At 37.5% G+C, this 12,794-nt stretch overlaps 1 protein-coding gene across 6 annotated transcripts in view; it reads right to left on the bottom strand.

Annotated features, from left to right (window-relative positions):
* The window catches only part of rxraa (retinoid X receptor, alpha a), a 361,198-nt gene extending 352,299 nt beyond the window's left edge, over nt 1-8,899 (bottom strand). For all 6 annotated transcript variants that reach the window (XM_055154229.1, XM_055154228.1, XM_055154232.1 and 3 more), the window contains exon 1: nt 8,496-8,899. In XM_055154229.1, coding sequence (XP_055010204.1) covers nt 8,496-8,523 — 28 coding nt within the window. In that variant the 5' untranslated portion in view covers nt 8,524-8,899. The remainder of the gene's footprint in view (nt 1-8,495) is intronic.
* Nucleotides 8,900-12,794: the final 3,895 nt, after the last annotated feature.

Raw genomic sequence — 12,794 nt, 5'->3', positions numbered from 1 at the left:
CGAGAATTTAAAGCCTGAACAAAGAGAATGTTTGGTGAAGTTTATCATGAGTTAAGACGTTATTGTCCTTCTTACTACAGGATTTGGGAAAAGCTTAATATACCACTTAGCCCCGTTTGCGGCACATTACATATGTACATACCGTCAAGCGAACAAATCCTATTGCTGCGAGGTCAGACGGTTTCCACGAAGTGAAACAGGCTGATGAAAGAGGCTAATGTCACCCTCTTGTCTCCATGGAGATGCTATGGTTTTGCCTGAAATGTTCCACACTTATGACATTGAACAAGCACCAGATCAACTAAAATTTCAGGTCTGTGGATCTGTGAAGAGTCTAGCTGGTCTCCATGGAGATGTTTTTATTTTGAATGTTTCATAGTATGGCATTAGTCTTTACACTTGAGATAACCTCTGATAAAGCTAGTTTTGCCACGTCAAGTTACAGGACAAACTTCACCTGTCTCCATGGAGATGTTTTAACTAGGGATTTAACGATATCCAAATCTCTCGGTACGATATTATCACGATATGCATCTCACGGTACGATATTTATATTTGTAATTGTAGATAGGACACTTTTTTGCTTTTAAAATACCTTGACAAGATTTTGGTGTGAATTATTTCCATCATAATCCCAAGAATTCAAGTAAAATACATATATCTTCATGTTGTCTGCACTGAAATGAATCATGGGATATGTAGTTTCCAATGTTTATAAGCTGTTGCTACTATAAAACCTGCATTTAAGCAAAGAATTCGACATATTGTGACAGCCCACGATATTATTGTGAGACTTTGACGATACGATATCACGATATTTCATTCAATTATTGTTACATCCCTAGTTTTAACTGTAGTGTTCCGCAGTGTGGCATTCAACATATCGATCCCTGTGGAGACAAGTGTGTGGTGTCATCAAGCCAAGTTATCGGTCAGATCTGTGGAGAGGCAAGCCCGCTTAAAGTAAAGTGTAAATTTCCCACTTTTTTCCTCAATAACACCTGCAACTGAAGAAATGCAAGATAGATATGTTTAATGTAATACTGCGGAACATTCCAGGCAACAGGTGGCTGAGTCGGGCAAAAAATGTACGCAGAGTACTTTTCTTTTGTAAACTAGATTCAGTCCAGAAATGAGCCGTTCTAAAAACACAGGAGGTGTTTTGTAGAGTGGACAGTTTCACCGCGCTCGGACTCTCGCTGTGTGGTGTTTCCTCTACAATACTGAGGCTCTGTGCGCTGTGTACTGTAACCTGAAGCACTTTGAATGTGGACATACAATACTGCACACCTGTACTAACAGTCTGTCTGCTCTCTACATGTACCACTACTGCTAATACTACTGCTACTGCTACTACTACTGCAACTACTACTACCTGAATCACTTTGAACAAGGACATACAATACTTTGCACTTGTACTAACACACGCTACACTACTAACACTCTGTTTTGTACAAATACTGCTTCTTCAAGTACTACTTACTACTTCTGCTACTGCAACTACTACTGGTACTACTGCTACCTGAATCACTTTGAACATGGACCTACAATACTGCAAACCTGTACTAACAGTCTGTATGTTCTGTACATGCACTACTACTGCTACTACTACTACTACTGCTACTACTGCTACAGCTACTACTACTGCTACTACTACTACTACTGCCACTACTGCTACTACTGCTACTACTACTACTACTGCTACTACTGCTACAGCTACTACTACTGTCACTACTGCCACTATTACTGCTACTACTGCTGCTACTTGAATCACTTTGAACACAGACATATGATACTGCAAACCTGTACTAACAGTCTGTCTGTTTTGTATAAGTACTACTACTGTTACTACTACTGCTACTGCTACTGCCAATAGTACTGCCAATACTGCAACTACTACTGCTACTACTAGTACTGCTAGTACTGCTGCTGCTACTACTGCTACCTGAATCATTTCAAACATGGACATACAATACTGCACACCTGTACTAACAGTCTGTGTGCGTTTTACAAATACTACTACTATTACTACTACTTCTGCTACTGCTAGTGCTACTAGTAAAGACACTACTGCAACTACTACTGCTACCTGAATCAATTTTAACTTGGACATATAATACTGCACACCTGTACTAATAATCTGTCTGCTTTGTACAAGTACTACTACTGTTAATACTACTGCTACTGCTACTGTTACTGCTACTACTGGCAATACAAGGCTTTTTTTTTTTCAATAGCACAATTGGTACACAAAGTAATAAGAAAGGCATTAAAATTACAATACAAAAACATCTGAACATCAATAATCTTCATAAATTTAACATTAAAAGCGAAGAGTGTGGAATAAACTACTACTGCTGCTGCTACTACTACTAGTACTCCTACTACTACTACTGCTGCTTCTTCAGGGATTTTTTGAGTTTCACCAAAATAAATGTGTTTAATTAATATTCTATTCTACTCTTCAGGATTAAACCTTGAAAAAGACAAGGAGAATATGGCTGGACCTACTGTGAAGAACGAAGTGCCTTTTAAGATCACAGAGTTCACTTGAGGCGCGGGCTTCAGAGACAAAAGTATGAAGTGAAAATGAAATTCTACACGGAGCAAAAGAATATGAAATGATGTATGATGCTGTGATTACTGGCTTATGGAATGTCAAATAAATACATGCACAGCTTAACTCAACAAACAGTCCCATTTATTCTTCCACAGTCTGAACTCTGCTCCAAACCACATGCTTTTACTGACAGAGCACTGGCTGTAGACCGCTCCATTAAAATAACATTCATCAAAAACATACCTGGAGTTGTGTTTTGTTTCATTCACACATGTCGGAGTAATCCTTTATTATTAGTTTGTCTGCGCGTCCAAAGCTCAAAATGATCTGTTCCAACGTGTGATGTCATGAAGCGGTAGTTTTACCTTTTACCTTCAGTTAGACTAAAGTAGAGATTGGCAATTCCAGGACTGAAATCATCCAAATGAATCTAGTGAAGGTGTGTGGAGTTTAAAAACACAGTGGATTGTATTGCGACATGACATCACAAAGACATTTTTTATACGTACATTTTTTTAATCAAATGGTTGAATATTTGTTTGAGTGCTGTCATGAGTTGTCAACAAGTGTGTATAATTAAAAGTATGCAACCAAAACACAAGTGGTTTTACTGTACAGCCCAAATCGTGAAATAAATAATTCCAAAAACTTTTCTGAATATTAAAAATGTGTTTTAACATTTCTATGTCTCAGTGGATATGGGCGGTTTCACTTCGTAGAAACCGTCTGACCTCACAGTGTTACAATTCGTTGGCTCGGCAGTATTGGTTTTCATTTAACCAACTGCTTCTATTTGGGCGTAACATGTGTAGTGCACCAAATCTCATAGGAAGAAGGGCAAAAACGTCTTTCCCCTTGATAAAATTCACCAAACATTCTCTTTGTTCCAACTTTAAATCCTCGATCTTGGAAATCGTTGCCAACACAGAATGTATGGCTCTTCGCTGATTGGCTGGTGCCTAGGGGTGTGCAAAAATATTGAAATATTGATATATTGTATCGTTTAATGTAATGATACAGTATCGATATCGTGAGCTGCTGTATCGATATATATATATAGAGTATTTTTGGTGTATTTTCCTAAATTATTTTGTTACAGCGCTACAGTTTTGTTGTTTGTTTAGTGGAAGGAAACTCATTCACACAGCAAAAAGGTTTGTTAAAATGAAAATTAAGAACATTTGACTTTATCTGAGTCGACTCTACCAATGGAATAAGTGTTTTTCTAAATTCAAGCGACATTCAATTTCATTTCTTATTTTAAGGGTTGTTGTTTTTCTTTTTTTAAGTGTAGCAAGTTATATTTTCATATTTTAAGAACAAAAAATCGTATTCCGCTGACAGATAATTTAACTTGTCTAGTGGAATTTACTCAAATCATGATAAAACTTTCTTAATTCAAGTCATCTTAACTTAACTAAAGATTTAATTTTTTGCAGTGCATGTGACACATTTGACATTTTCACAGTTTTGAGGATTAAAATGTTTTTGTTTCATATTCACTTTGCACATGATGGTTTAACAAAGACTTTGGAGGTTCTGGAGAGGAGAATTATTCAAATAACTCAATTTGGCCAAAAAACGACTAAGGCCGTTATGCTAAGAGGCCATAGACATGCAGGGTTTGTGTGTTAAAAATGTGTGAATGAAACAAAACACAGGAAAACAACAACAGGAAACAACATTATAACATACTTTACGTAATACTGGACCTTTAAAAATGCCTGAATTACAGTCTTGCACAAAGGCCCGCATTGCGCTGTTATTAATTTATGTTCTGATAATGTTATAATGTTAACTTGAAAATGAAAACTACCGCTTCATCACATCACAGGGAGGAACTAAGTATTTTAAGTTTTAGAGATGTAGACAAACTCAGGGCCTGTTTACACGAGAACGTATGTGGGTAAAAACGCCAAAATATTTTATGGGAAGAGCCTTTCGTTTAGACGGTGACGGCGTTTTGGGTGTTTAAAAACGCAAAAATCTGAAACTACCCTCCAGAGTGGAAAAGTTGAATACGCTCCGCCGTAGCATTTCCATCTACACTGCCCAAGACGCAAAACTCTGGTCAGATCTGCTCACATCGCACACGCGTTTACGTCACATACATACAGTACACCAGTGTTTCCCAAACTTTTTTTCTGGAGACCCATATTTTAAAAGCCACAAACCTCCGCAACCCAAGTCAATAGACATTATTTGTAAACCACAAAATAAAGGTGGATTTGACCGTTATTGAACATTAATGAGGATATTTTATTGTTGACTGAGTGATCGTGTCTCTCTGAAAACAGTCACTGAATAAAAGGATCCATAAGTCGCCTATATATTTTTTTTTTCAACATTCAATTGACCTACCTGCAGATCGTGAAAATGCGATCTAAAAAAACTCTCTTGCGACCCACCTGAAGGTCGTGACGCAGTCTTTGGGAAACACTGCAGTACACAGAAACAAACACGTCGGACGGCGTGCATACCCAATCGAATTCCACACACTTTTGCGTCACCGTATGCAGATTTCCTCCTGAAAACGCTGGTCTAAACACGGAATAAAAAGCGAAGACGCGACACCACTTTTGCCTCTTCTGTTCAGACCGTCATCATATAAACGCAGCCTAAAAATAAAAGAATTGCTCAGGCTTGTGTGAATGAAACAAAACACAACTCCAGGTGTGTTTTTGATGAAGTAACAACATTATAACATGCCTTAAAACTCAAAAGAATTCATTTTGTGTAATATTGAACCTTTAAAATCCAATCCATCCCATAGTTCTCGCGCGCTACTTCTAATTCTCAACATTTTCAAATATTTTCTTATGCGTACTTGCTGAGAAAAAGTTGATTTGAAGTAAAACCCAGCGCATACTCCCGCTCAAACGAATGTACAGCGTGTCCTTAATGCAACTACCTCCTTTTCGCAGACATAATACCCCCCGACCGCCCCCCTCTCCCCTCCTCCTCTCCCTCCCTCTCTCTTCCCCCTTCTTTCCCCCCCCTTCCCTCTCTCCCGCTCCACGGGACGGGCCCATGCTGCCCCTGGGCTCTGGGTACAAGAGTCCACTATACGTCTGTGCGTCTGTGTACACTGACACATGTACAGTACCGCTCGAGCATTAATCATTGACCGTGAGCGCGTCCGTGCAAGTTCGGAGAGGAAATTAGAAGGCGAGAGTGAGAAGTATTGAGTTTTGTAAGGAAAATACAGATACCGAAACGAAAAAAAATGACAAAATACAAAAGTAAAAGTGTCATGTTGTGGAAAATTAGGTATAGAACGAAACGATCTCTTCCCTTTTTTCAGTCGCTTTTTTTCATAAAATAAAATACTCATACATTTCTATCACATATCACATGAAAAAAAAGTAACTAAAGTAAAAGTATTTAAGTACTCGTTTAGAAATAAAGTTAAAGAGTAAAACGTAAAAGTATTCCGTGCAGATTTTGAGATGTAAAGCTTTACTAAGTACTAAGTAGGGCTGTCAAAAGTATCGAAAGTCACATACTAATAGATAGTACTACTACTACTCATACTCATAAACAAAAGCAAGATGAACTAGTTTTTAATAGTCCTTGAACGCAACATGTATTTAAAGTATAATAAAAAGTACATTACTTGATTGGATGTGAACTGCAAGTAGTATTTTAGTCCTTCTATAATTACACGTTTTAAACAACATGAGCTTGAATAAAGGTATGAAGTAGTTTTCCCTTTTAGTTGTAGTAAAGTACAGGAGTTAAGTATATATTTTTGGTATCTGTACTTTACTTAAGCTGATTTTTACGACGATGTTTGTAACTTTTGAGAGCAGGTAACTGAACTTTCTAGTCCACTGCATTTATTACTACTTACTTGCTTTCTATGCCACTACAGGACTGAAAGTAAATTTATTTTTTTTATTTTTTTATTATTATAGTTTTTTTTGGGTTTTTTTGAGCAAACAGAAGTATACAAATAAGAAATAAACTTCAAAAGTATGTACAAATCTTTAAGAAAATCACTACATTTGAAGCTTTATCTCAAAATCCGCGCAAAATACTTTTACTTTTTACTCTCTAAGTACATTTTTGTTTATTTTTTGAGCAAACGGAAATACACAAATAACAAATAAACTTCAAAATATTGCGCAAATCTTTAACAATATCACTACACTTGAAGCTTTATCTCAAAATCTGTGCAAAATACTAACACTTTTTACTCTTTAACAACATTTTTAACTGATACTTTCACACTTTACTTGAGTAGGTTTGTACATGTGATACTTTTACTTCCACTTGAGTATTTTATTTATTTTTTGGCTCCATTATCTGTACTTTCACTTAATAAACACAACTTCTTCCACCGCTGGAATTAGATTATAACGAAATGCATCGCTCATAAGTAATTAGCTCCTGTATCCTAGCAACCGTTTACCATGCCACGCTGCGGAACATTTCCAACATGTGTGAGAGATTCTGCTGATCTGACAACGTGTGTTATGGGAACACGCCAGACACACTCACAGCGACGATTCCATATGTTGTGTAAATGTTTATATGAAATAACGTTAAGTCTATTTGCCAAATATTGTACGTGTATGTTATATTTTCATTTTTAGACTATAGAAGAGGTTCAAAAGTTAAAGGTGCATTGTGTAACTTTTCCAATAGAAGCCTTGCCAGTTATTGTTTTACCTATAGTATTCCGAAGTATGGCATTAAACCTTTCTGTCTCCATAGAAACAAGACAATTTACAGGTGAGATCTGCGAAGAGGAAACCCCACTCGTAAAAAAAATGCTTATATACGTTTAATACCATATAGCGGAACCTTATCTGCATCTCCATGGCAACCAGAAAAGTTAAGCAGTGCACCTTTAAACAATGTACAGGGCTGCAATGATTATTAACGGAACTATTTTTGTTTGTTTGTTTGTTTGTATTTTTTTTTACAGCGACATTTTTAAATCATCAAATAATTTCAGATTTTCAAAAATAATATCGGTTACACTTTATGTGAAATTGTAAAAAAATAAAATCAAATCTCTATCCCAAGTCTTCATGCCATATTGCAACCCTTATCTGGTTCAAAGTATATTTAAAAAAAACTCAAATGAACAGTAGAAATAATCGTGCATTATTAGTATTTAAACTAAAACCGTAACAGATGTTCATTCATATGCACTGTCCCTTTCACGCAAATAAATCAACAAATAAGGAGCTTAAGTTGCTACACATAACAGCCTGATTTCTACCACAATGCATTGCAAAACTTGTCGTCCCCAATCTGCATGACAATTCACTTTTATGGCTTTTTAAACTCGCTCTGTCTGCAGCGTTCGAACAACCAGTTGCTCCGAGTCGAGGAGAATTTACGACCTCTTCGCTCCCCTCACTCAGCGTTAAGTCGTGTCCAACTTCAACAGCAACACCGTACTGCAAAGTCAAAGTCAAATCGAAGTAGAATCTAACCACGAACACCAGCTGCGAAACTTAGGGGACACGTGAACCGCGCCAACGCATGCTGTTTACGTATGACATCGCGCGTAATGACCCGTACTGTACAGGTAGCAAACGCCGCTGGGGCAAGTTCTTAATAACCGAAAACGTGAGTAATTATGTACCCAGATTTGTCACTGAAAACGTGTTGTGCGTAACAGTGGCAGAAAACGGTGTTTACTACGCGGGAGGAACGAAGGGAGGCAATCGTGGAGCGGCGCGTACAGTACAGAAGGAGATGTCACTTCGAATCAAGCAGATGTCATGAGAAAATCGCTATATAGATCTCCATGTGCAAGATTGCAACTCAACCAGCGTGCACGAGCGTTGAGTTAGCCCAACGAAATACGCAAGAATCGTAATCAGTGATGTTTACGATAAGCAAAAAAAAAAAAAAAACAGCGATACATCCTGCGCGAAAAAAAAAGAAAGAAAGAAAAATTAGTAAACAAACTCACCCAAAGATAAAAACGGTTTAGTTTCCATGTCTGTCCCGATGGCGAATTAGCTCATACCAGCTGAAAAACCGCGTAATGGAGTTCCCTTTCCCCCTCTCCAGTAACGCAGGCGGACAGCTGGAGCACACCACACCGGACCGAAGCGCTTCTGCCGCGGCTGTGGTGTTGAGTGAGAGCTCGGTGACGCGCGGTGCTCCCCTTTTCTCCTCTCTCCTCTCGCGTCTTCCCGTTCGCCTCTCCAACCGGCAACCCGCAGAAGAAGAAGTCGCGTCAAAAGCCGGGGGGTAAAAGTGTCCCAAGTTCGTCCCCGGGGGGAAGGTTGCGTTTTGGTAGCCGTGTGCGCGCTCACTTGCTCCGCTGGAGAAAGCTGTATTCTCCGCGAGTCTTCTACGGTGTACAACAACTCCAACTACTGGATGTGAACTGTGCGCAAGGGGAGAGAGAGAGAGAGAGAGAGTGGCTATAGTCTACTCCCACCGACGTAAAGCAGCGACGCCACCTACAAAAGCGAGCGCAACAGCAGCCGAAGTGCGGGCTCTCCGGCGGAGTAACATGCACAGCTCGACATGATGTTTATTAAGGTATAAAAACGTTACAACGACTCCAAAATAGACAAATTAGGACTCCAAATCCACGTTCTATGAGCTCCACTTCCAGTCAACATCTCTTGTCTTCTGTCATAATTAACAACACTGTAAAAAGTTTGCCTATATCTACGTAAATACAAATTACTCTTCCAAATTAGACAAATTAGGACTCCAAATCCGAGTTTCTGTAAGCTCCACTTTGGTCTATATCTACATAAATGCACATTACTCAAAGAATAAATAATAAATATGAAATGATTTGAACATCTATGTTTCGTACACAGTTCTCTATAATGTTTATCAAGGTAAGAAAACGTTATAACGAGTCCAAATTAGGACTCCAAATCCACGTTCTATGAGCTCCACTTCCAGTCAACATCTCTTGTCTTCTGTCATAATCAACAACACTGAAAAAAGTTTCTCTATATCTACGTAAATACAAATTACTCATCCAAATTAGACAAATTAGGACTCCAAATCCAGTTTCTGTGAGCTCCACTTTTGCCTGTATCTACGTAAAAGCACATTACTCAAAGAATATTTTACATGATTTGAGTAGATTCGACCAATTGGACAGAGCTATGTAGCTCCAAATCACGTTTATTTAAGTAACCTTTAAAAAAAATCTGCTTTTCAACATTCTTTTCTTGCAACATATGCTTCTTTTACTCCTACTTGTTATGTTTTTATTGAAGTAGCAGAACTCTTGTGAAAGTTGTGGATATTCTTCCCACTGTGAGTAAGTCTAAAGTGACAAAATATGAAATGATTTGAACATTTGTGTTTCATACACAGCTCTCTATAATGTTTATCAGGTAAGAAAATGTTACGAGTCCAAAATAGACAAATTAGGACCCCAAATCCAGGTTCTATGAGATCCACTTCCAGTCAACATCTCTCTTGTTCTGTCATAATCAACAACACTGTAAAAAGTTTGTCTATATCTACATAAATACAAATTGCGCATCCAAATTAGACAAACTAGGACTCCAAATCCAGTTTCTATGAGATACACTTCTAGTCAACGTCTCTCATCTTCTGTCATAATCAACAACAGTGTAAAAAGTTTGCCTGTATCTACGTAAACACAAATTACTCAAAGAATATTTTACGTGATTTTAATACAGCTTTGGAAAAAAATAAGAGACCACTGCAAAATGATCAGTTTCTTTGCTTTTACTACTTATAAGTTTGTGTTTGAGCAAAATGGACATTTTTGCTTCATTCTATAAACTACTGACAACATTTCTCCCAAATTCCAAATAAAAAATATTGTTATTTAGAGCATTTATGTGCAGAAAATGACAAATAACAAAAAAGAGGCTTTCAAAAGATGTTTTCAGAACTCAAATAATGCAAAGAAAAGAAGATCACATTCATTTTAAAACAACACAATACTAATGTTTTAACTTGGGAAGAGTTCAGAAATCAATATTTGGTGGAATAACCCTGATGACCATCCATCTTCCTTTTGATCACGTTCCAGAGGTTTTCAGTGGGGCTCAGGTCTGGAGATTGAGCTGGACATGAGAGGGTCTTGATCAATCAATCAAACTTTATTTCTATAGCACCTTCCAATGACCATAGCCGACCAAAGTGCTGTACAACATTAAAACAAGATCAAAAACAATAAACATCATACGAATAGGTCAACAAAGCACATTACACCATTAAAAGAAAGAAAGTGTCACAGGGCCACTAAGTGTTAAAAGTCGTTCTAAATAAGTAGGTTTTAAGTTTGGCTTTGAACAAAGGCAGGTCAGGGATGGAGCGTAACTCAATGGGCAAAGAGTTCCAGAGTTTTGGACCAGCCACTGCAAAAGAACGATCACCCCACTGTTTGCACCGGGACCGGGGGACCTCCAGCAGATGTTGCCCAGCACATCGTAGAGCTCTGCTGGGTTGGTGAGGGGTCAAAATCTCAAAAATAAGACAAACATAAAAAACAAACATAAAAAATTTAAAAGGAATTCTGAACTGGACAGGGAGCCAGTGCAAGGAGTACAGGACAGGGGTGATGTGGTCATGTTTCTGACTGTTAGTAAGCAGGCGAGCAGCAGCATTTTGCACGAGCTGCAAACGGTGAAAACCAGCTTGATTAATCCCCACATAGAGAGCATTACAGTAGTCTATGCGGGAACTAACAAAGATGACTTGGCAAGTAACGTACACAGCTCTCTATTGTTTATCAAGGTAAGAAAACGTTACAACGAGTCCAAATCAGACAAATTAGGACTCCAAATCCAGTTTCTATGAGATCCACTTCCAGTCAACATCTCTCGGCTTCTGTCATAATCAACAACAGTGTAAAAAGTTTCTCTATATCTACGTAAACACAAATTACTCAAAGAATATTTTACGTGATTTTAGTAAATTTGACCAATTGGACCGAGCTGGGTAGTTCTAAGTCACATTTATTTAAGTAACCTTTTTAAAAAATCTGCTTTTCAACGTACTTTTTTTTGCAACATATGCTACTTTTACTCCTACTTGTGTTATATTTTTATTGAAGTAGCAGAACTCTTGTGAAAGTTGTGGTTCCTTTTCCCACTGTGAGTAAGTCTAAAGTGACAAAATATGAAATGATTTGAGCATTTGTGTTTCATACACAGCTCTCTATAATGTTTATCAGGTAAGAAAACATTACAACGAGTCCAAATTAGACAAATTAGGACTCCAAATCCAGGTTCTATGAGATCCACTTCCAGTCGTCATCTTGTTCTGTCATAATCAACAACACTGTAAAAAGTTTGCCTATATTTATGTAAACACAAATTACCCATCCAAATTATTCAAAATAGGACTCCAAATCCAGTTTTTGTGAGCTTCACTTCCAGTCACTATATCCCCTGTTCTTTCATAATCCACAACACTGTAAAAAGTTTGCCTATACTTACGTAAACACAAATTATTCAAAGAATATTTTACGCGGTTTGAGTAGATTCGACTTGACAAGTAACGTACACAGCTCTCTATATTGTTTATCAAGGTAAGAAAACGTTACAACGAGTCCAAATCAGACAAATAAGGTCTTCAGATCCACTTCCAGTCACCATCTCTCGTCTTCTGTCATAATCAACAACAGTGTAAAAAGTTTGCCTATATCTACATAAATACAAATTACTCAAAGAATATTTTACGTGATTTGAGTAGATTCAACCAATTGGACCAAGCTGGGTAGTTCTTAGTCAAGTTTACTTCAGTAACCTTTTAAAAAAGTGCTTTTCAAAGTACTTTTCTTGCTGCATATGCTACTTTTACTCCTACTTGAGTCATATTTTTATTGAAGTAGCAGAACTCTTGTGAAAGTTGTGGTTATTCTTCCCACTGTGAGTAAGTCTAAAGTGACTCAAGCTTTATGTCGACAATATGAAATGATTCGAACATCTGTTTCTTGCGGCGCTCTTTAAGTTATGATTTATTTGGTCTGTCCTGTGAAAATACCAGGTTTCGTGCACGATTTAGTGTTTTGTACTTAAAATAAAACAGATATAGATTAAAAAATGACAGACCAGAAAAATGAGGAAAATTGAAGAAGCAGTGCAAGAAATACAAATGTTCAAATCATATTAGCTTTTGTCACTTGTAGATTTTCTCACGGTGAGAAGAGGAACCAAACCTTTTACTTAAGTAAGAGTCCTATTCTTAAGTAGAAATATTATTGAAGTAGAAGTGGCATAAAAGTAAAGTATGTTGCTAAAAAGTACTCTGA

Source organism: Boleophthalmus pectinirostris, unplaced genomic scaffold, assembly GCF_026225935.1.
Source record: "Boleophthalmus pectinirostris isolate CB_2022bp ecotype Guang Dong unplaced genomic scaffold, ASM2622593v1 HiC_scaffold_18, whole genome shotgun sequence".
Classification (NCBI taxonomy): Eukaryota; Metazoa; Chordata; class Actinopteri; order Gobiiformes; family Gobiidae; genus Boleophthalmus; species Boleophthalmus pectinirostris.
This window is presented reverse-complemented; position numbering and strand designations above follow the sequence as displayed.